This window comes from Cnephaeus nilssonii (genome assembly GCF_951640355.1).
Source record: "Cnephaeus nilssonii genome assembly, chromosome: 6".
Lineage (NCBI taxonomy): Eukaryota > Metazoa > Chordata > Mammalia > Chiroptera > Vespertilionidae > Cnephaeus > Cnephaeus nilssonii.
In genome coordinates, this window is record NC_137077.1 from 19,089,326 (window position 1) to 19,111,603 (window position 22,278).

The 22,278-nt window shown below is 40.7% G+C and overlaps 1 protein-coding gene across 1 annotated transcript in view; it reads left to right on the forward strand.

Annotated features, from left to right (window-relative positions):
- Positions 1-22,278, forward strand: part of FGD6 (FYVE, RhoGEF and PH domain containing 6) — a 125,517-nt gene that overhangs the window by 78,134 nt on the left and 25,105 nt on the right. Inside the window, exons 9-11 of the mRNA XM_079775508.1 lie at positions 2,807-2,894; positions 18,499-18,549; positions 22,166-22,224. Coding sequence (XP_079631634.1) covers positions 2,807-2,894; positions 18,499-18,549; positions 22,166-22,224 — 198 coding nt within the window. The remainder of the gene's footprint in view (positions 1-2,806; positions 2,895-18,498; positions 18,550-22,165; positions 22,225-22,278) is intronic.

A 22,278-nucleotide genomic window follows, 5' to 3' on the forward strand; every position in this document is an offset into this window, starting at 1 on the left:
AAATCTGTTATTGCACATTGGAATATTTTAAAGTCCCTTTTTTGTGTGTGTGGTAAAATATACAAAAAATGAAACTTAACCATCTTAACCATTTTTAAATGTACATTCATTTTGTTATGCAACCAACCTCCAGAACTGTTTTCATCGTGCAAAACTGAAGCTATACCCATTAAACAACCACTAACTCCCCATTCTCTGCTTCCCTCGGCCCCTGGCATCCACCATTCTACTTTCTGTCTCTGTGAATTTGACTACTCTAGAGAACACTTCTTATTTTTAACTAAACCTTTCCTTTATTCTTATAACAACTAATATATAATCATGATGGAAAATATAATTTTCCCCTTTAGATAAATAAATAACACAGTTTCAGTGTCACTGTTAAGAAAAATAAATAGTATTTTTATTGCCAAAGCTTTGTGTTTTGTCTCAAAGCTGTGAGGGTACAAGCCTGATTTGATTTGTTATAAACTAATGTAATGCTTCTTTTAAAAAAATAATTTTTAACTACAATTTTACTTAAGTCTTCTCTCCTAATTTTAGGTAAAATTACTATGTGCTTTTGTGATTATTTTTCTCTGCTTTGAAACTAAAAATTTTAGTGAATTCCAGTCACACAAAAATAGAAAATTTTAGCTGTATTAGGATATTGCTGATTTTGCCCTGGCTGGGTAGGTCAGTTGGTGGGAGTGTTGTCCCGATACACCAAGGTTGCTGGTTTGATTTCTGGTCAGGCCACGTACAAGAATCAACCAAAGGATGCATGGATTCGTGGAACAACAGATTTTTCTCTCTCTCTCTCTCTCTTTCTCTCTCTCTCTCTGTTTCTCATCATTAAATAAAAATTAAAAAACAATAAAAGGAGCCCCTCAGGAAAAATAAAAAGGTACTGCTGGTTTCTAATTTGTACAGTAGGCAAGAAAATAACCAGGTCATGTGTTAATTTTTAGTCTGTAAAATATTTACCAAAAATAGTTTTATCAAAAAACAATTCAAATGAAAACCAACCATTCCCTTTTCTTTCTTACTTCTAATGTACTTTGAAGGTTTCAAATGACATTGTAAGGCAACACAATTTTTAAAAAAAAACAAGGCTGTGTAGAATTAAATTTATTTTAAATTAATAGCGTGTGTGCTTTTAAAAAACACACAAATAATTGAACTTTAAAATTGTTTGGAGTCTTTTTTTACTTCCTTTTTACCTATCTGCTAATGTCTTCACACTATTAAGAAAGGAAGTGTGATGTACATAGTTATGGAACTGATAATTGACCCAGGTTTTCATCGGGTTCAAGGAGTAGTTCTGTTGTTTTAGCAGAAAAAAACACACCATAAGATGGGAAAGTTAGCAGTTTGGGTTAATGGTGCTTGCATGAAAGATGCTTTCTTAACATGCATTATCATATAATTTCAGAATTATTTTGTGTACCAGAACTTGGAGGTGCATATTTAGAAAAAATAAAACAATCTGAACAAATCTGAAAGAAAAAAAAGCAGAAAAAAACCCACTTCCCCATCCACCTGAACTGTATAAGAAGTGCAGGATATCATTGGATGGGGGACATTTTCACTTGGCCATTGTGAAGCCACCTCGCAGAAATACCTGTGTTGGAGAATGGGGTGGGGCTTAGGAATGGGCAGAAGTGTCTGTTGTACACACCAAGAAAAGCGCTTTAAAGGCAGAATCAAATGTCCTTGCAGTCAAGTCAGAATGGTTCTGAATCAAACGTTTCTCTAGCCACTGTGATTTGGTGTCTCTTATAGCCAATCATCTAAGAAAGAGTTTTACATTCTGCAGACTTATTAGAGAAAGATGCTTAGCAAGTCTACTTTTCAGGTTATCTTTAACCCTTTGCACTCACTTGCTTTTTTCTCGATTCCTGCTACTGATGCTAACCGTGTTGAGTCACACTTGACATCCGAGTGCAAAAGGTTAATTTCTGCAATTCTCTGCAGTATGACCCATTGTTACGAGTATATTGATAGGCTCTGACTATTATTTGAATCCATTTCCCAGTAGGTTTATTTCTGCCAACTTACTTTGGGGGCCATGCATATTCTTCTTGTTCCAAGGTTTTGTTTATGTTTATGAATACACAAGAGGCCCAGTGCACAAAATTCATGCACTGGTAGGGTCCCTAGCAGCTGCATTGGCAAATGCTCTTCTTAGTGGCAGCTGCTGAGTAGGATGGACTCTAATTGGCCTAAAATGCAGCCACCACTCTCTGTGTGTGAGGGCTGTGAACAAGTTTTCCCTGAGTCAGTGATTTGAGAGACTTATTAACCTACTAGAGGCCTGGTGCATGAAATTCGTGCACTGGGGGGGCGGGGAGGTTTCCCCAGCCTGGCCTGTATCCTATCACAGTGTGGGAGCCCCATGATCGATCACCCCAAAGAGGTAGCCCTGCCCACCCATCCGGGGCTCCTCGATGGATTGTCCCAAAGTGGTAGGCCGGAGCCAGGGGTCCTGCCTCTGTGAATGCAATGTCAAGCTCCTACCCACCCGCACGCGCCCGCTGCGCACGCAGCCTCCTGGTGAGCTCCTTGCAGTGTGAGGGCATCATGACATGAGGGCATGACGACCACATAGGCTTTTATTAATAGGATGAGAGAGGGTGGGCAACATAGTGAATTGGCTATAGTTTCACTCTCAGCATCACAGGTACAGCTTAAAATAAAGGGAATTTCTCTGTGGATTCCCTTCTAGAGCTGTTGGCTATTTAAAATTTGCCTTCCTCAGCACCTGAATCTGGTCCTGCTTCTTAGAAAAATGCTTGTATTTACATTGGATGCCTTTTCCTTTCAGATGAGCCCACGCTGTGCTAATCTGGCCCTCAAGCACTACCTGCTCAAGCCAGTTCAGAGGATTCCCCAGTACAGGCTGCTGCTAACAGGTGGGCGTCTCTGGCAGTTTACTTCTCTTTTTCTATCACGCCAGTCACCCCTATACCTAATATTATATGGATTTATAGATTATTTAGAACCCTGCATGTGCATTGCCTGAACCTAACTTCTTTTAGTTCTTTGGTCATCCCTGTGCGCATTTTCTGCTTTGGGCATTTATATTCCTTTTGCTCAGAACTTCTTTTACCATCCCATTCCTACAACCCTGCATCATTTTACCTGATTAATATTAACCACAAGGAAGGTACTATCCCAGCCACTCAACAATGAGGTCTAGAGGGTTATTCCCACATATATTTAAATCAACTATCATGGCCTCAGGCACTTCAGAGGGTTGTAATAAGGCAGGGGTTGGAAACATCCAAGCCTGCAGGCCATCTAAGGCCTTGCCAAGGCATTAGGGGTAAGTTAATGAAATGTTTGACCAAATATAGCAGACTCATTTTTAAGTTAATAATTTTGTATGGCCTGCAAATGATGTTATAAATATCCAAATGGCCCTTGGCAGAAAAAAGATTCCCCACCCCGTTATAAGGAGAATATTGCTTTGGTGAGTGTGTTCTAAATTAGCCCTCACTGCTATTAGTACTTAGTAGCAGCAGTGTCCTTATCACCATCACCATCATCATCGTCATCCTTTGACTGCTCATTGTCTATACCTTCTGCTTGACTGTGAGCTTCAACATCACAGGGCTGTGCCTATTTATTTTCCACTCTATTAGTAAAAAGGGGGGTGAGGGGAAGAAAATTTTTGAAAAAGCTCTGATTTGAGGGAAAGCACACATTGTGCTGAGGACTTGTTAAATCTTCACCATTGTTACCGATGAGACGATGAGACCTCGGTTCTTGTCTTCTTGAGGGAAAGATTTCAATCAAGAGACAAAGTGTAAAAAAGAGAGCAAGAATTTATTGACCTCAGCAAAAACATAGGACAGTGAAACAAGGAGCATTTCCCCCCTGGTTGTGTTGTAAGTGGTGGGTGGGCGGGAACTGCACCAAGTGTCTGACAGGTGGGGTCAGATCAAACCTGGGTTCAGCAACCTCGGTACTTGGGTTCTGGGTAGGAAAGAATTCAGAGCCAAGACCCAAACTATAAGAGAACATTTATTTGGTAAATCATAAAGGTAGAAAAAATAATTCCTAAAAGAAATGGGCTTAGGAAACAAGTTATAGAGGTAAAGAAAAGGGCCCTTGAAGCTTGTGAGTGAGGAAGTTATTGTTAATGTGCGTGGGGCTGGGAGGTGTAAGGGAAGGAAAGAGAAGAGAAGGAAAGATCTGTGGTGTGGTCTCAGGAGGGAGAACTCTAGATCCTCCTAGGGTTTTAACGTTCTTTTTGTGGTTATTTTTTGTTTTGTTTTTTAATCCTTACTTGAGGCTATTTTTCCATTGATTTTTAGAGAGAGGGAAAGAGAGAAATATCAATGTGAGAGAAACATATTGATTGGTAGCCTCCTGCATGAGCCCCGACCAGGGCCAAGGCTGGGGAGGAGCCCGCAACCAAGGTACAGGCCCTTGACTGGAATCAAACCTGGGACCCTTTGGTCCACAGGCAGACTCTCTATCCACTGAGCCAAACCAGCTAGGGCACTAGGATTTTAAGGGTGGAGATTTTTAAAAAATATATTTTTATTGATTTCATAGAGGAAGGGAGAGGGAGAGGGAGATAGAAACATCAATGATGAGAGAGAATCATTGATCGGCTGCCTCCTGCACACCCCACACTGGGGATTGAGCCTGCAACCCGGGCATGTGCCCTGACCGAGAATTGAACCGTGACCTCCTGACCGTGACCTCCTGGTTCATAGGTCGATGCACAACCACTGAGCCACGCTGGCCAGGCAAGGGTGGAGATTTTAAGGGAAGTCCCAGGGGAAGATTTCAAAAGAATATTCAGCAGTTTTCCAGGTGTGTCCTTTCAGGGTTGTGGTCTCCACTGATTGATTGGTCATCACTGGGGCAGGGGGTCATTTTTCAATGCAGCTGGTCCTGACAGTCAGTGGTGGCTGGTTTGATAGCTTATTTGGGCCTGGAGCTGAAATACAACTGAGGCATAGATGTTATCTCTAAGGAGGAAAGGTCAGGGGGTCCAAACTGCATGACCATTGATATGCTGGGGAGGAAAAGTCACCCTGGGATCGAGGTCCCACCCTACAATTGATGGTTCTTTGCTAGGTACTGTTGTGGAGCGGATGCGAGTGAATGACCACTGGAGCCCAGACCAAATTAAAATTTAGGGAGCCTTAATTAGCCGGCTGGCCGGCTGGGCCGAGCGACTAGCCGGGCGACTGCTCTGCCATTCTCCACGCAGGGAGACCAGAGAGCAGCAGCGACCTTTTGTGTAGGACCGCTTTTAAGCACATTAACCACATCCGGTTTTTGCAGAACAAGTAACCCAAGACAAAACAGTTTTTCCCAAGCAACGTCAAGATCATGCCAATGACGACCATGTTATTCACAGGGTCATCCTGTTCTCCAGAAAGCTGACAGTGTTCTATGAAAGAAGGCCTACGTGCTGGGAAGGGGCCATGAGTCCCTATCTCAAGGCCTGGCCTAGTGTCAGCACTGACATCTCTATCTGGGGCAGAGTCCACGGCCTCAGTAGTGCTCAAAAATTCCCACTCTCTAACAGGCACTTGGTGCTTTTCCACCCTGGTGACCTTCTGTACCTGGCTCATCACCCTTTCTCTGCTCATATCTGTCTAACTGCCTACAACACTTGCAGGTCTCATGGGATCCCTTAGAGGTTAGGGGATACGTGCCTGTGTGGGAAGGAGACAGGGAAGGGAATGGCACAGGTGTGGTGCTTCCTGAAGGGAGAGCATCCTGGGACCTTCATTTTCAGGGCCTTCAAAGGTTGGACGTTCAGGGATGTCTTAGGGCTAGATCAATAGAACATTTATCAGCTTTGTGATGTACCAAAATGAAATTTATTCTCTTAATTTGTCCTTGGGTGTGGTTGGCAAATGGCACTTAATTGGATTTCTGTTATCTGTCTCTCTGAGGAGGAGGATTTAAACTATTTACCCTCTGGTTGGGGAGAAGTACAAACTATTTACTCTTAAGTGTCCTTGGTTTAGGGAATTTGGGATTAACTAGGTGGCTGCAAACTGCTGTTTAACTATCTGTCTCAGTTTCCCTATTCTGCTAGCCCTGGAATTTTCCTAGCTTCTTGCTATTCTATAACACCATAACCATGCATATATCACAATATATTATTTACATAGATAAAATATCAGGCTTTTTCGAGATTAAGTGGTTTGGTATAACAAAAAAGTTAGTGAGATCTCAGTACCAAGCATAGTATCCAATACATACTACTAGGTCCTCAGAAGTATTTGCTGAATATGCAGTGACTTAATATACATACATAATGTGCCTTAAGAATTAGGTCAAAATGGACAAGAATACTAAAATGCCACCACTACTCTAAATTCAATCTGTTGTAATTTTTCTTTTCTTTTTAATGGTTTTATCTGTTGTCATTTTATGTAAATAGATTTTGAGGTTCTTGGTTGCTATCAGTGCAAGGAGTGCATGCTTTTACCCTTAATCTAATCTTTCTTTTAAACCTAGGGCTAAATTGGTTGAAGTAGGTGAATCCTGGAAAGCCAGGATTTCCCAATTTCCCTTTAGGCAAAGGCTTTCTGCCTTCCAAACTGGCCTAGTGAAGAACAAACTGATGATAAGGAAGGCCTTGCCTTTCAGCCCCAGGACTTGCTTCCTTAGATGTTTCTACTTAATTTGAATTTCTAACTGTGAATTGGACTCTAGATTTTTCTCTGGAATGACCTAAGGCAAACCAAATAATTTGAGGATATCCTGTCCATCTGTACTTTTCTTTCCCCTGTGTTTGGACGACACAGGACAAAAGGAAGTACCCATGCATGTGTTGTGTTTTTGCTAGATAAATTCATTGCTGTATCATAAATGAGCTATTGAATGGCTAGGCTATTTCTACAGCTGTCAAATGAAGTCTTGTTTTTAGTGGCAAAAGACAACTGTGGTTTTAAAAGCTATGACTTGTAAGAATAATGGAGCAAGGTTATGAAATTTTCATGTGAAAATATTTTTTCCCCCCATCGTGACTGATATAAGTAAAAATGTTATGCATTTTATTTAATTAAGGTTTCATGGTTAGTTTGATTTTAATTGATGGTGAGATAGCAAAAGCAAGTTTAAAAACCCTCTTTAAGAGAACAGATGTTGTTTGTTTTGTGAGCTTGGGGTTACTTTTAGTTTTGTGCTATCTCTTGTTTAATCTTAAAGCTGTTTCCTCTTTTTTAAATTGGAAAATCTTCATTATTTAAATGATACACATTACCTTATATATAGTAAACCCGTAGTAATTATGGATTCATTGAAAGGTAAATAGCTTGTTCAAGGTCGAAAAGTCGGGACTAAAGTCAAAGAAAGAACATAGATTTCATATTCTTTGTCCTATGCCTTTTCTCCCATTGATTCAAAGTCTTCTCTTCCACCAACCCTGAGCTGAAGTCCTCCATTCCCTTTGAAGCCTGATTACTGAAGAACTGATTACTCCAGTTCTCCTTGACCTTAGTATCAGTGCAGTGTGACTTGGTAAATTCCTATTTGATGCCTTGTGAATTTGGTGATATTCATACTATTTGAATATTTAGTTCTTAATTTAATAAACTTTTGAGATCAAAGAGTGAATCTTTTACTAATAATTTAGTGCACCCCAATATATCTGGGTCCATTTTGGATGCCATAGACGCTGTTTAGGAAATAATTTTGGTTGGTTTTAAGCTAGATTTAGAGCACCCCTTTAATCAAAACATCGTTAGCCTAAAGACAACATTGAGAGAAAATTTTAGAGAGAACTCTTCTAAATGAAAGACACACCCAGAGAGGTGAAGTGTCCTGCCTAAGGACATTTAGTATGAGTTGAAGCACCTATGATCATTTAAGCCTAAGGAAACATAGGAGTTGATACTAAGGGTTTGTTTAATTTTTATTTAAAATTCTGATTTCCAATACTCATCTTTTGTGATATTCTAATTGCTCCCTACTTTTGTACGATATTTTTGCTATCCAAGTGCCCCTGTCTAATCACTTAGATTTTTACAAATTGGATTTTAAGTCTAAAGTTTGCATCTATTTAAACATGTTAATTAACTCAGTCTTCATCTTTGGATATATAAGCTCAATGATTTAATCCTTGGATCAACCTTGTGAGGTAAGTACTTTTATTTCCATTTTAGAATTTGGAGTAATTTCAAGTGCACAGAATATACTGGAGCAGAGAGGAGGAGTGAGAGACTATTTGAGGCACCCCCTGACAACTTTATTTTATTAATGAGTTTAAGGCAGAGAAGGGGAAGGATTCCTGTCTGACTCAGTGTAAGTAGATTTGTGCTGCTTGGTTTCTTGGGAGGGGAAGATTGAGAAATACAGAGATGAAGCCGATAAGATAGGATAGTTGCTTTTGGAATCTTCTTAGAAAAAGGTGAGTGGAAATTCCCAGACAGCAGTTGTGCTCATACAATTCAAACAACCATCCTATTGTCTTGCATGTTTTTTTCAGGACATAATTTGTGTTTTATTATTGAGTGTTTTACTTAGGCTACCGATTCCTTCATTGTATTAAAAATTTGTCTTTTTTTTTTTCAAGTCAACCCAGAATAGGATCAGAGAAAAAGTATATGTTGTGTAATGGAATGCTTAGATTAGAATTCTAAAAGCAAACCAAAAAAAGTAAATTTAAGCAGAAAAACTTATAAATTTTACCTTTATATTGGCTACTCAAGGCCAGTTGATCTAGTCAGATCTTTAAAATGTGTAGGAACCCAGAATCTATTTGGATTTAGGAGAAATGGAAATCTTAGGGCAAGATTGAAGAAGCAATGAAAGAAAATAGACACTGTTGTCTACCACTGCTTAGTTCCTTCTTCTTGATCATCTCTTCAGGGTAAAGACTGTCTTTATTATCCTAATTTAGTGTCTGGCATAGAGTCTGGCACATTAACAGAGACCCGGTAAACTGAAAGGCTTAGGGAAACAAACATTGTTCCTGTTTATAAGGTTGAGAAGCCCTATGCAGTGGTGCCAACAAATGTTGGATGGATGAATGAATGAATTGCTTTTAAGAATCAAAACAATCTCCAGTTACATAGGCACAAAACTGTGGAAAGGACTCTGAAATATTTCCCTTTCCTCATCTTTGCTCCCTGGTAGGATCTGCTGACCAGTTTTCGCCTGCCTCTGCTTCCTGCTCTTTCCATTTCCTGTGTTATGCTCCGGGCCAGGCCTTTCTGACCTCATGCCTGGTTATGGAAATATCTTCCTAATGATCATGCTACCTCTTATCACTCCCCCAGGTAGCCTGACACATCATCACTTCATTTCTCCTTCAGGACACCAGGTGTGTGTGGCTTTTTTGCCATTGAGCAATTCTCTTTGATACCAGCTAAGTGTCATGCAATTTAATTCAATTCTCTCACTATCTCCTGAAGATAGTGTCAGATCCTACAGATTAAAGGCTGAATCCCACAAGACTGTTCCTCCCAAATTTAAGAGGCCAATTGCACGTTCCAGGTTGTCACCTGTATTTCTGATCAACCAACTATTAATCTGGGTCTCCATGACTCCCTCCTTGGGTTTCCTAATTTTCTAGAATGGCTCACAGAGCTCAGGGAAACTTTACGTTTACCAGTATGTTATAAAAGCATATGATAAAAGATACAGATGAAAATCCAGATGGAATAGATACATAGGGAGGGTATCTGGGAAGGGCAGCCTGGAAGCCTGGAAGCTCACCAAACCCTGTACTCTGGGATTTTGATGGAGGCTTCATTATGCAGACATGATCTGTTATTAACGCCACTTCTACCCCTTCTCCCTTTCCTATGGGATGGAGAGTGGGGCTGAAAGTTCCAAACTGCTAATCATGGCTTGATCCTTCTGGTGACCGGCTTCATCTAGATTAGCTATTCAACAGCCCATCAAGACTCACCTCTTTAGATCAAAAGATACTCCTGTCACCTAGGAAAGTCCAAGGGATTTAGGAGCTCTGTGTCAGAATTAGGGTCAAAGACCTATTATTAGAAAACAAGGTGCTCCCAATGCTCTTATTACAAGGCTTTTAGGAGCTCTGTGCCAGGAACTGGGAGCAGATATCTCTATCTCTGTATCTATCTCTGTATCTCTGTCTGTCTGTCTGTCTATCTATCTATCTATCTATCTATCTATCTATTATTTTGCAGACATACTTTTATTCTGCTTATTAGGAAAGTTGAAAACATACTTATCCTACCAAAATGGTGGATACATATCATTTTGCATTTGTCCAGACCCATAGAATGTACAATACTAAGAGTGAACCCTTATGTAAACTATGGATTTTGGTGATTATGATGTGTCGATGTAGGTGATTATGATGTGTCATTGTAACAAATCTGTTCCAGTAGGAGATGTTGATGGTGGGGTAGACTATGCATGTGTCGGGGCAGGAGGTGTATTAGAAATCTCTATTGTGTTTCAGTTTTGCTGTGAAGGTAAAAATGCTGTAAAAATAAGCCCCTATTTTTGAATAGAAAAAAACAAAACAAAAAACTTAACATCCACAGTATAAAGTTACAGTTTAGAACCCAGAGTGCCCAAACTTTATTTTCCTTTGCTCTAGTAGGTTTCTTAGTCTCTCCTGAAACCTATCCTTCAAGGCCAGATTCTCTCCTTCATTTATCAGTCACTAGCTCAATGAACAAATATTTATTTACTAGAGACCCAGTGCACAAAATTCGTGCATGGGGGGGAGGGTCCCCTCAGCCCAGCCTGGACCCTCTCCAATCTGGGATTCCTTCTCACAGTCCAGGACCGCTGGCTCCTAACTGCTCACCTGCCTGCCTGCCTGATCGCCCCTAACTGCCCCCCCCCCCCCCCCCCGCTTCAAGCCTGATCACCCCTAATCGCCTCTGCCTGCCAGCCTGATTGCCCCTAATTACTCCCCCCACCGGCCTGGTCACCCCCAACTGCCCCCCTGCTGGCCTGGTTGCCCCTCACTGCCGCTCTGCTGGCTTGGTCACCCCCAACTGCCCCCCTGCCACCCTGGTCGCCCCTCACTGCCCCCCTCTGCTGGCCTGGTCACCCCTCACTGCCCCCCCTACCGGCCTGGTTGCCCAACGCAGCCTGCTGGTCAGTTGTTTGGTTGTCCCTCGCTAACCCCCCTGCCAGCCTGGTCGCCCCACACAGCCTGCTGCTCAGTCGTTTGGTCGTCCCTCGCTAACCCCCTGCCGGCCTTGTTGCCCCATGCAGCCTGCTGTTTGGTTGTTACTATGAGGACGTCATGACCAATTTGCTGGCCCTGAGCTGGACACCTGTATACACTGGCAAAGACACAGTGGTGATCCCTGTCCTGATGAACTTACAATACTCCTCTTTGGGGCCATGCCCAACCTTTCAGACTCCAACCAAGCTCTTCCTATTTTTATTTCCTAAAAGTTATATTGATCTTGTCACTTGTTTGAGTGAGTATATTTTGAGGATTTATTTTTGTAAGGGTCACTTTTTTTCTTTGAAGGGATCTTTTGTGCCTATTAAAATATGTAAGTATTATTAAAAAATAATAACAATAAAGTTCTTCATCTTTTATCATCCAGAAATGACTATCATATCTTTTTAGAATTTTTGTCTCTGTTATATGTGTTATAAATTTTTTCAATAAGTAAAACCTTTGATTTAGAAAGTTACCACATTGCTGTTGAAACAGGTAGAATCAGTGAGGATCATGGTGGAGAAAATATAATGAAAAATATAATTTAAAATTTCTCTGAAATATGTTTTCAACTTATTATTTAGGGAAAAATACCACTCCTTTGAACTTTGATTAAATTTGGATTGGGTAGTTTCTTTGCTCTTGTTCAAAATATTTATGTTATATTATGAATGACTTTAACAACATATTATACTAGAGGCCCAGTGCACGGATTTGTGCACCGGTGGGGTCCCTCGGTCTGGCCTGTGCCCTATTTCAATCCGGGACCCCTCGGGGGATATTGGAGAGCCGGTTTTGGCCTGATCCCCACAGGCCAGGCTGAGGGACCCCACCGGTGCACGAATCTGTGCACCGGGCCTCTAGTATGCATATAAGATCTTTGGTTAATCTCTTCCTCCCCTCCCCCCCCCCCCTTCCCTCTGAGATTCATCAGTCTGTTCCATATTTCCATGCCTGTGTTTTCTGCTCCTGCGTTGATCGTCTGCCCCCTTGTGGTGAGTGCGTGTCATAGCTACTGACCGGTCACTTAGGCTTTTATATATATAGATTACTTTTTCTGTAATATCTTTGCCTTTAGTCTGGCATGGTATTAACTCCCTCTATGTTTTAGAAATCTAGGATTTCCCATGTTGGTAGAAAATATGATAGTAAAAACATCTGTTCTGGTGTTCTGAAGTTATAAATTTGAACTATGAATAGGCTAATAAGCAGATTAGTAAAAAGATCAGGATCAAATTAATGCATGACTTTTAAAAAACCCTTACTGAGAAAACTTTTGCTGGGTAGGTATTTGTTTTAAAACCCAGGGCTAATTGTTTACATCAAAAGTCATTCTAACACTTTCTCTAGGGCAGAACTTGATGAGAGGTGGGGCTACTAGTATCCTGGACACTAGCCAAGGAATTTAGTTTCTGGGGAACCTAAAGGCCCTGGTATGAGACAGTTTCATCTGTGTAAAATGGGAGACTGATAACATTCAGAATTTTCTTTGTAATGACATCAGCTCTTGTTCTGTTACAATTCGTTTTTAATTATAGTTGTGAACAAGGTATTGTGAGAGATAGTATTTAATAAATCATATCCCTGATTTTAATATGAAAAGACTTTTAGTATATAAGAGGTAAGCCTGTTCTATTAAATTATAGCTTTTATTTATTTATTTTTCTTTTTTAAAATTATAGCTTTTAAATGCAAATCTCACTTTCTCTATAGAGCAGGGGTTCTTAACCTTTTTTGTGTGTGTGCCTGGATCCCTTTGGCAATCTGGTGAACGCTATGAATGGATCTCTTCTCAGAATAAATTTTTAAATTACAGAAAAAAAATACTTAAGACTAAAATGAAACTTAGTGGGCTGAAATACAATTATTGAAATAATTTTGAAGTGATAACATAGTATTACATGTGCTTCTTTAGTAATGCAGTAAATAAGAAGATCTGATGGTGGATCTGATAACTGCCCTGATTTTGAAGTAGTGGTGAGAGTAAACAATATTTTGAGATGTCTGCAATAACTGTAATGTGATATAAAACAATATGTGGTTTTTATGATGACAGAGTCACTGGTTATCATTGATGATACTGTGGTTTGTTGCCTGCATTTATAATGAAAGGAAATTCTGTGTTTTACTTAGAGGTTAATGAAAATGTTTGTTTTTGCCTATCCAAGTTGGCAGAATTCTATCCATGGACATTACTTCAAAGCCATTCTTTTTTCTGATTCTCAGTGTAGATTTGACCCTGCAAATAGCCAGAAGCCTTTATTGCTGGGCCTTGCCTTGCCAAAGATCAAACAAGCTGGCTCTTACTAGAGTTTCCCTCTTAGGGTTTGTCAAACAGCTCACATCAGGAACTGTTCCAGTTGGACAAAACTGAAATTTGGTCAAGCTTGAATTCACCTTAGTGCTTATATTTACTTTATCCTTCAACTTGTTGGTCTTTGGTTATTAAAATATACCTATCTCCCTAAACCTAAATGTGCTCTTCGTTGACCACCAGGGTAGTGAGGACCAAATATGGTTAAGAGCTTCTTTAAGTGGGGCTTGACCATGCCCAGGTCATTTTTGTACATTTGAGATCCTCACTTGGTAAATGGGCAGCCTTAACCATTGGAAAATGTGTCCAGAAAGAGAAGCATTTGTTTCAACCAAGTCAAAATAATGGACGTTTACTTTTGCTGGGAGATTTTCTATGGCTTTGACTCCCCCAAGGGCATTCTGGATATGCCTAGCCAGTCTGTCCTGCTAAAAAGGGACTGAGGAGAGATTCTGTGCTGTGTAAGAACTCCAGAATTTTTCCATAGGATGAGCCTGGAATCGGGTGTGGTTCTGGAGTTGGGTGTGGTTCTGGAGTCCTCTGGGCATGCCACCTCAGGATCAGGCTTATCAAAGTCTACGATCGACCAGATGGTTATGCCCTCCCAGCTGAGGTTCAAGTCCAGCCTGCACTCTGCTCACCACATTGGGTGCCTGGGTGAGGGGCTGCATCAGCCCAGGAAAAGTGGTCTTTTCTGTTTCACAGAAAGGCATCACCTGCTTTCCAAAACATGAATCTGTGAGCCTGAGAGCCCAAAAAAGTCACTTTCTAACTTTATGTAAGCATCATTTATGTATAAGAGGAAGCCCTGGGCCACAAATTAGGGACCAGGACTGAACTAATATTCAAGGAATGAGAGAATTAGAGCAGGGGACCAGAGCACCTTTTATTTTTGTTTGTTTAAAAAACCACATTTTAAAAATATTTAATGTTTTTTATTGATTTTTAAAGAGAGAAGACAGAGTGGGAGAGAGAAGCATCAGTGTGAGAAACATCAATTGGTTGCCTCCCATATGGGCCCCAACCAGGGATCGAACCTGCAACCTGGGCATGTGCCGTGTGTGTGTGTGTGTGTGTGTGTGTGTGTGTGTGTGTGTGTGTGTACACACACACATATACATATACACACACATATATATACACACATGCACACACACACACATACACATACACACACAGTGTGTGTGTATATATATGCTTCATGATTGTTTAGAATGAGAATCATTACAGTTTTTTTTTTTATCTGGTCTAGCCTTCTTATTTTGTGTATGAGGATACTGACACAGAAATGCCTCAGAGCAGAACTTGGCCATAGCCCCATGCCTCTGCTAGGCATGGCTGGACTAATAAGAGAACAAGAAGCTGCCTTCTCGCTCCCAACAAGGGCTCTTGACCACTTCACCAAGCTGCTTTGAATATGGCGTGATGTCTTACAGCTAGACAATTGATCCTTATTTGGGGTATTTAAAATAATCAATACTTTATTTCACAAGTCAGGATAATTTTTTATTGCTTCTTTGAGAATTTGAAATTTTGGCAGACAGGCTTATTGACCAGACTTAATGGACCTTTGGATCCCATAATTCTGTATGTGTTGCTGATATCATTACATATTTAGAGAGGAAAGAAGAAATCTGGATAATACAAAGCAAGACATGTCCTCAAATTCAAAATAACTGACTTTGGAATGTTACCCGTCCTGTATGCTCATTTCCTCTGTGCTCTGCCATTCCCATTTCACAGCACACAGTCCAGGAATCTGGGCATTGTTGAAGTAAAAAGCCCCAGATTCCCACAGATGACTCATGTTTAGGAAAGGTTCACTGTACTGAATAGCTTTCTGCTATAAGTTAATTATTCACTGACTGTAATTAGGGGTGGTAGGGCTTACTAGGAGCCCTTATATTAGAAAACTTGGAACAAGGTACAGTATTTGTTGGGTCCTCAGAAATGAGAACAAAATTAAACTTGCATGTTCCTTGAGGTTGCCCACGGTGATAATGGGGGTTATTTAATTTTTATTAATCAACGACGCCACCTGGTGGCCAGAAAGTACATTTTGTGGTGCCCATGCATGCTGCACCAACCTTTCTTTCTTTGAAAGAATTAACCTCAGTAGCATTTGAGGCATTTTTATTAGCGAAGTTTTGAAAAATGCTTAGTTTGGTTTGGCAGAAGCAGGGAAGTGCCATAGACTAATACACGTCTAATATGGCAAATAGAATAGATTACTGTGCTCTCCTCATTTTTTTAAAAAGGAAACTCCTGTACAAGGTCCTAAATGGTAATCAGTAAACAATTTCCTATGACCAATACAGGTGTGTCTGTCTGGCCTCCTTTCCTGGGTTTCACCTGGAGTGTAACAGACGTCTGACTCAGGGCAATCAATCGTGTTCTAATTCTGCAGCTGAGGCACCGAGTGATTCTTCACTGAGGGCGATCATGGTCTGGTCTTCCTTGAAAAGGTGAAAGTTCTCACCAGGATGTACTGTCACAAGATGCCCTGAAAATACAGATGGATGGATGGATGGATGGATGGATGGATGGATGGATGGATGGATGGATACGTTGGAAAGTTGAATTTTTAAAGTTTAATCTTGGAACATTGAATTTTAAGATGCTTTTTAAAAAATTGGCAAAGAGAGTAAGCCTAACCCCATTACCTCCTTGATTAATAGCATGATTTTGTAACATCTTAGTGGTGGGTCTTCTCTTCAGCCGATTTGTGTTTCCACTCTGTTCCTGAAGTTCAGGTTGGCAGACAGCAGCTGAGTTTGAGTACCAGGAAAGAAAATGCAGCTCAGAAGCTATCAGGCTCAGCACAGTGATTCTGAGGTCAGGATTTCCTAATACAGACATCTTCCAGCCGGCTTGCTTGGTTTAGAGAAATGTCTCAGTTCTGTATTAAAGAACAAAGCATTGAAGACACAATAGGAATTTGTCTTGAATCAGATGCTTAGGTAAATCTGCTGTCCTTTCCACACTCTTTAGCGACCTCGAGGTTTTAAGGACTGTCGCTTTTGATTAATGAGGTAGCGGGGATGTTGAGAACATCTAAGAAGACGACTAAATGTTTTCCCCCAACCCTGTCATTCTCATGGAGAAGTTGACTATTTAGACTCACCAAACATGGCTTATATAGGGAATTCATTCTGAATGGAGTCAGAGTGAGATTAAGTTAATTTTCATTTCCAGGAAAAGCTAAGTGTAATGTGTAATCAGCGTATTTTGTTAATTTTTGTGGTTTTCTTATTTGATTGGAAGCATACTCTCCAACTTAAGATGTAAATTGCTAGGATAGAACCTACACACGGTGCATGGAAACGGAATGTCGTCATCCACAGTGTCTCATATGGCTTCCTGCCAGTGCTGCATGTCTGGACTCACACGGTTCTTGGATCACTGCCTCAAAGATGCACAGAATTTCAACACTTGGGTGTGTGTGTTTATGTCATGTAGTACGTTTGAAAAGCTGGCACTAGAACCCAAGTTTCCCTTTGTGCCTTTCAGCATGATTTCATAAAACCCTGGGATGAAATATGATATAGTCCATGATATTGTTAATGGAGGTTGATTCTGATAAAAATGTATTCAGTCTCTTAACATGCCTTTTCTCCTTTCATTTTCTCAACTCCCACTGTCATTAGGATTGGTTTCAGCCTTCATTGCTGTTTACCTAAACTAAGACAGTTCTGTCCAAGAAAAAATCATTAAAAAAAATTCTAAGCATTTGTTGTCCCTTGTGCAAAAGTCCTGGATAAGTGCTATGAGAGATAGAAAGATGAATCAGATGTGGGTCCTGCCTACAAGGAGCGTTGAGTCAAATGAAAACAAAAATGATTAAAGGCATAAAATGAGTAACTGTCATGTAATGTATTATTCAAAGGGAGAGAATATTTCCTTTAAGTGGAAAGTTTAGTAGGAGAAGAGGAATTTGAAATGAGCCTTGAAGAATATGAGGAGAATTTTTATATGCAGAGACAGAGGAAGGATTCAGAAAAAGGGAACATTAGAGACAAAAAGTATGGAGCCAGAGAACACATGGGCAGCGTTTAAGGAATTGTGCAGAATCAAACTTTGGTAAGAACAAAGGGCCTGTGTTGGGCAGTAGCAAGAGAGAAAATCAGAAAGTCAATAGGGATCATGTAGTGGGGGACTTTAAATTCCAGGGAATGGAATTTGTTTTAATTTGATAGATAAGGAGAAGCCATCAACATTTCTCAACAGACAAGAGAGTATTACCTCCAAATCCTATTACATTCCTTTTGGTTAAAGATGTATTAACTACAACCTATTGCCTTAATTTCTTTCCATATTATAAGAACCGCCATAAATTATGTCGCTCATTTACAGACCATTTTCATCTCGATCAGTTTTCTCAACTGCAGCCGTGTTGACATTTTGGGTCAAATAATTCTTTGTTGTGGGGCTGCCCTGTGCATTTGTAGGATGTTTAGCAGCACCCCTGGCCTCTAATCAGTAGATGCCAGGGACCCCTTTTTACCCAGTTGTAACAATCAGAAATATCTCCAGACATTTCCAAATTCACCCCCATTGGAAAGCCACTGGTCTAGTGTATTGCATTCTTCTGGTGTTCTGATGTTGTTAGACTTCGATGGACAAACCTAAGAGTCCCTTAAGCATTCAACCTATTAACGCTTGGAATTTTGTATTAGATGTACATCTGATCTTGAGGTTAAGGTATTTCATGTGTAAAAGACCTGAACTGGGCATCGGGAGACCTGGATTCCAGTCCTGGCTCTGCACAAAGAGGTTGTGTGACTTGGGTGAGACCCTGCCCTCAGCAACCTGGTTCCTCATCTCTGAAATGACTGGTGTGACCTCTGAGGCTCTTTTCCGCTCTCATTCTGTGTCCTGATTTCAAATTGTTCTCGGGGCTTTATTCTTTCACACTTTAGAAAGTTAGCACAAATTGGACCAGCATGTATCTTAACCAACAAGAATGACTGAAGTATTTAATAAAAAAGACAAGTGTTTTTCCCCTTACTGCTTTATTGCACTAAATACTGTCATTTTTTTCCATTTCTAGATTATTTGAAAAATCTTTTAGAAGACTCCGGAGATTACAGAGACACTCAAGGTAAAAATGTTTGTGGTCTTACATATTGTAGAAGTTTTTATATTATGTTTATTTAGACCAGGAAATTAAAAATATAACAAAACTTTTTTATTTATAAGAAGACTTTTTTTTTCAAAACACTATTTTGGGCAGGTTAAAATAGAACTACATAAAGTGGTACAGTGGAGCTGGATGTGGGTAATAGTTTAGGGACAAGTGCGGCCCAGGGTGAGCTGGCCATGGGAGCCAGCCTCCTGAGAGAGTCACCCAGCATGCTGGGTCAGGGAGCTCCATCCTCCTGTGCTCAGTCACCCTGGCCAGATGTCAGTACTCCTTCTCTAGATGCCCACTGCTTTCAAAGCAGGGGTTGAACCAGTTAATCTGCATTTAAAATCATGAGTTCATGAGGTGACCAAACGACACAAATCAGGGATAACATGAAAAATAGCATATAGTTCTGGGACTGTGTAAGGATGGGCAGTAGCCTTACCCCACCCTCTACCCCTCATGCCCAGTGGTACTTAAGGGGAGTAGTCCATTACAGTACAATGGACTCATTGATATTCATGGGATAATCCATAGTGTGTGTGTGTGTGTGTGTGTAAGAACTACAAGAAGGCAGTTTCTTACATACACACACACACACACACACACACACACACACACACACTCACAGGATTACTTTTGTTACTTCTGGTGTTTCTTTCTGTTTATTTCCATTTCTTTCAAATGTCATAGATATATCCCTCATTCTGATAGGCAGAAACACATTAAACAAGTCCATGTCCATCCCATTACTTTTATGAATTTTTATCATATTCCTGTGTTACCCTTTACATTTTTTAAAAAATATATATTTTTATTGATTTCAGAGAGGAAGGGAGAGGGAGAGAGAGATAGAAACATCCATGATGAGAGAGAATCATGGTAGATCGGCTGCCTCCTGCAAGTCCCCCACTGGGGATCGAGCCCACAACCCAGGCATGTGCCCTTGACCGGAATCGAACACGGGACCCTTCAGTTCCCAGGCTAACATTTTATCCACTGAGCCAAACTGGCCAGGGCTATCCTTTACATTTTTCCGATTATAAAACTGAACAGGTTTTTAACCCATTTTGTAGAGATTCTTATTTATTCTCTTAATTATTTTACTTCTCTTTGCTAACATCTTCTATTTGCAAGTGTTATGTTTTTAAAGGTGATTTTTTTTTTTTAAGGAAAAGTTTGGAGTGGGAAATATGACATGCGTCTTGCATTCAGTGAACATATCTAGTTGAAGAAAAAAGCCTGCCCAGCAGACAAAGAAAGAGTAGATAGCTGTACATTTAGGATGCACTGAACAGTACAGAATCCTTTGGAAGAGGGAGAAAAGTGTGAAGGTTGAAGAGGCAGAGCTCTGCGTAGAGAGAAGTGGGGCTGGAGAGGAGTTGAAGGGTAGGCAGAGCAAGGGTGGGCATTCCAGATCAGAATCTCTCTCATGAAAATAAAAATTTTAAACAGATCTTAACAAATAGGGCCTCAAGAAAACATCTCTTCCAGGGCCTCTGCCCTCAAAGACAGTGAATTATTACCTCCATTCTACAGATAAAACAAATGCAGGGCCAGAGATTAAAGAGCTTGTTTAAAGGAAAATTACACTTGAGCAGAAACTGAATTAGAATAAGCAGTGAATAGTGAAGTGCACTGTATGGCCAGATGCACCGCAGTAAAATGGTGAGCAGTTGTAAATGAGGTTGCCAAGGGTGAGGGAAAATGCGACAGCTATATCTTTGGAAGTCAGGCAGAAGAGTTAAAAGTAACAGAGTCACCAGGGCCTCTTAAAGGGATGACCTGGGGAGTAGAATTACAGACTGGGTGGGAGAATGCAGAGTTTGGAATTTAGGTGACCAGACAACAACAGCTTTATCCTTTTACCCAAAAGTGTCTCTCCCTGACCACTTGCCCTTCAAGCATCCAGAAAGCAGGGGGTGTGCCCAGAACCATCTCCTGAATATCTGGGGTGATGAGTGCCAGGTGCAATACAGTTTGATTTATGGTTGGGGGGAAATACTGCTTTCCTTTAATAATGGTGATAGTAATGAGTTTATATTTAAAAAATATAGAACCCCCAGGATTGATACCAGAAAGAGAATCTCTTGGTAGATTATAGAAGTTGGACCAAAAATCCTCAACCCCTTTCCAATAATTGATCTTTTGTGTATTTTTTCATTGTCCTTTTGTTGATGATTACTGTTCCTGCTACACCAGCCTCAGGAGGGCATATTTCCTTTTTAACATACCAGTTTTTCTCAGTAGGAGTCCTACTGTTACATTGTCTGGAATAACCTTTGTGTGGGTTTCTAATTAGGAGTACAGAATGTTTAGCATCCCTGGCTCCTACCCACTAAAGGCTAGAGGACCTTCCCAGTCATGTGACAATCAGAAATTGTCCTTACATATGTCCAAATGTCCCTTGGGGAATACTACTGTCTTGGGTTGAGAACAACTGTAGCCCCAAAGGAGATAAAGTTCAGACTTCTTTTTATAGTTAGTTACAAAGCTGATAAGACTGGAGCAGTCAAAATCACTTTGCTTACGACAAGGGGTTAATAAAAAGAATGAAATACAGATGAAGCTAAAATAACTCAGCTTACAAAGTAATGCATGCAATTTCCTAAGGTCTAGTATGCTTGCATGTGACATTTTTCCTATTGGGATCAGACTAAGAGAAGGCAGCTGAGCCCTAGCTGGTTTGGTTCAGTGGAGAGAGCGTTGGCCTGCGGACTGAAGGGTCCTGGGTTTGATTTGGTCAAGGGCACATGGCCGGGTTGCAGGCTCGTTCCCCAGTAGGGGGCATGTAGGAGGCAGCCGATGAATGATTCTCTCTCATTATTGACGGTTTCTCTCTCTCTCTCTCTCTCTCTCTCTCTCTCTCTCTCTCCCCCCCCCCCCCTTCTTCTCTGAAATCAATTAAAATATATTAAAAAAAGAAAAAAGAAGGCAGCTGAGCCCTGACCCTCTTACATAATTGCTTCTTGTAGTTCTGGTTTCCTGTCTCAGGATCCCTCATCTCCCGGGGCAGTCTATACTGGAATGGTCCTTAGCTTCCAGGTGAAATCCTGTCCATACCCTTGTAAATTTCAAGAGGATAATCAAGTTGCAGCACAAAACAACCCTGAGATTCATACATTGATACACATGGTATATCAGGTCTCTTTTAAAAAATATATTTTTATTGATTTCAGAGAGGAAGGGAGAGATAGAAACAGCAATGATGAGAGAGAAACATTGATTGGCTGCCTCCTGCACAACCCCTATTGGGGACTGAGCCTGCAACCTGGGAATGTGCCTTGACTAGAATTGAACCCGAGACCCTTCAGTCTGCAGACCAACGCTCTATCCACTGAGCCAAACTGGCTAGGGCGGTATATCATGTCTCTTCAGAGTCTTTCTCTGGTTCATTTTTTTCCCCTCAAGTTCTCTATTTTGCCTGTTCCATGCCCTCATTGAACCTCATTCATATTTTTGCCTACTCCCAGTTATCCAAGATCCTATAGTAGTTGGTTGCTGTAAACTAGCCATCTTGTTGCCTGGAATTGCTTCATGTTGCAATTCATTGGTAATGACCAAATGCCCCTTCTGTTCCTGCATATTTTAGATGCCCTTGCTGTTGTTATAGAGGTAGCCAACCACGCCAATGACACCATGAAGCAAGGAGTAAGTATCTGATTTCAGTGGCTGTGTGCTATTGAACCTGGGAGCCAGGCCTTC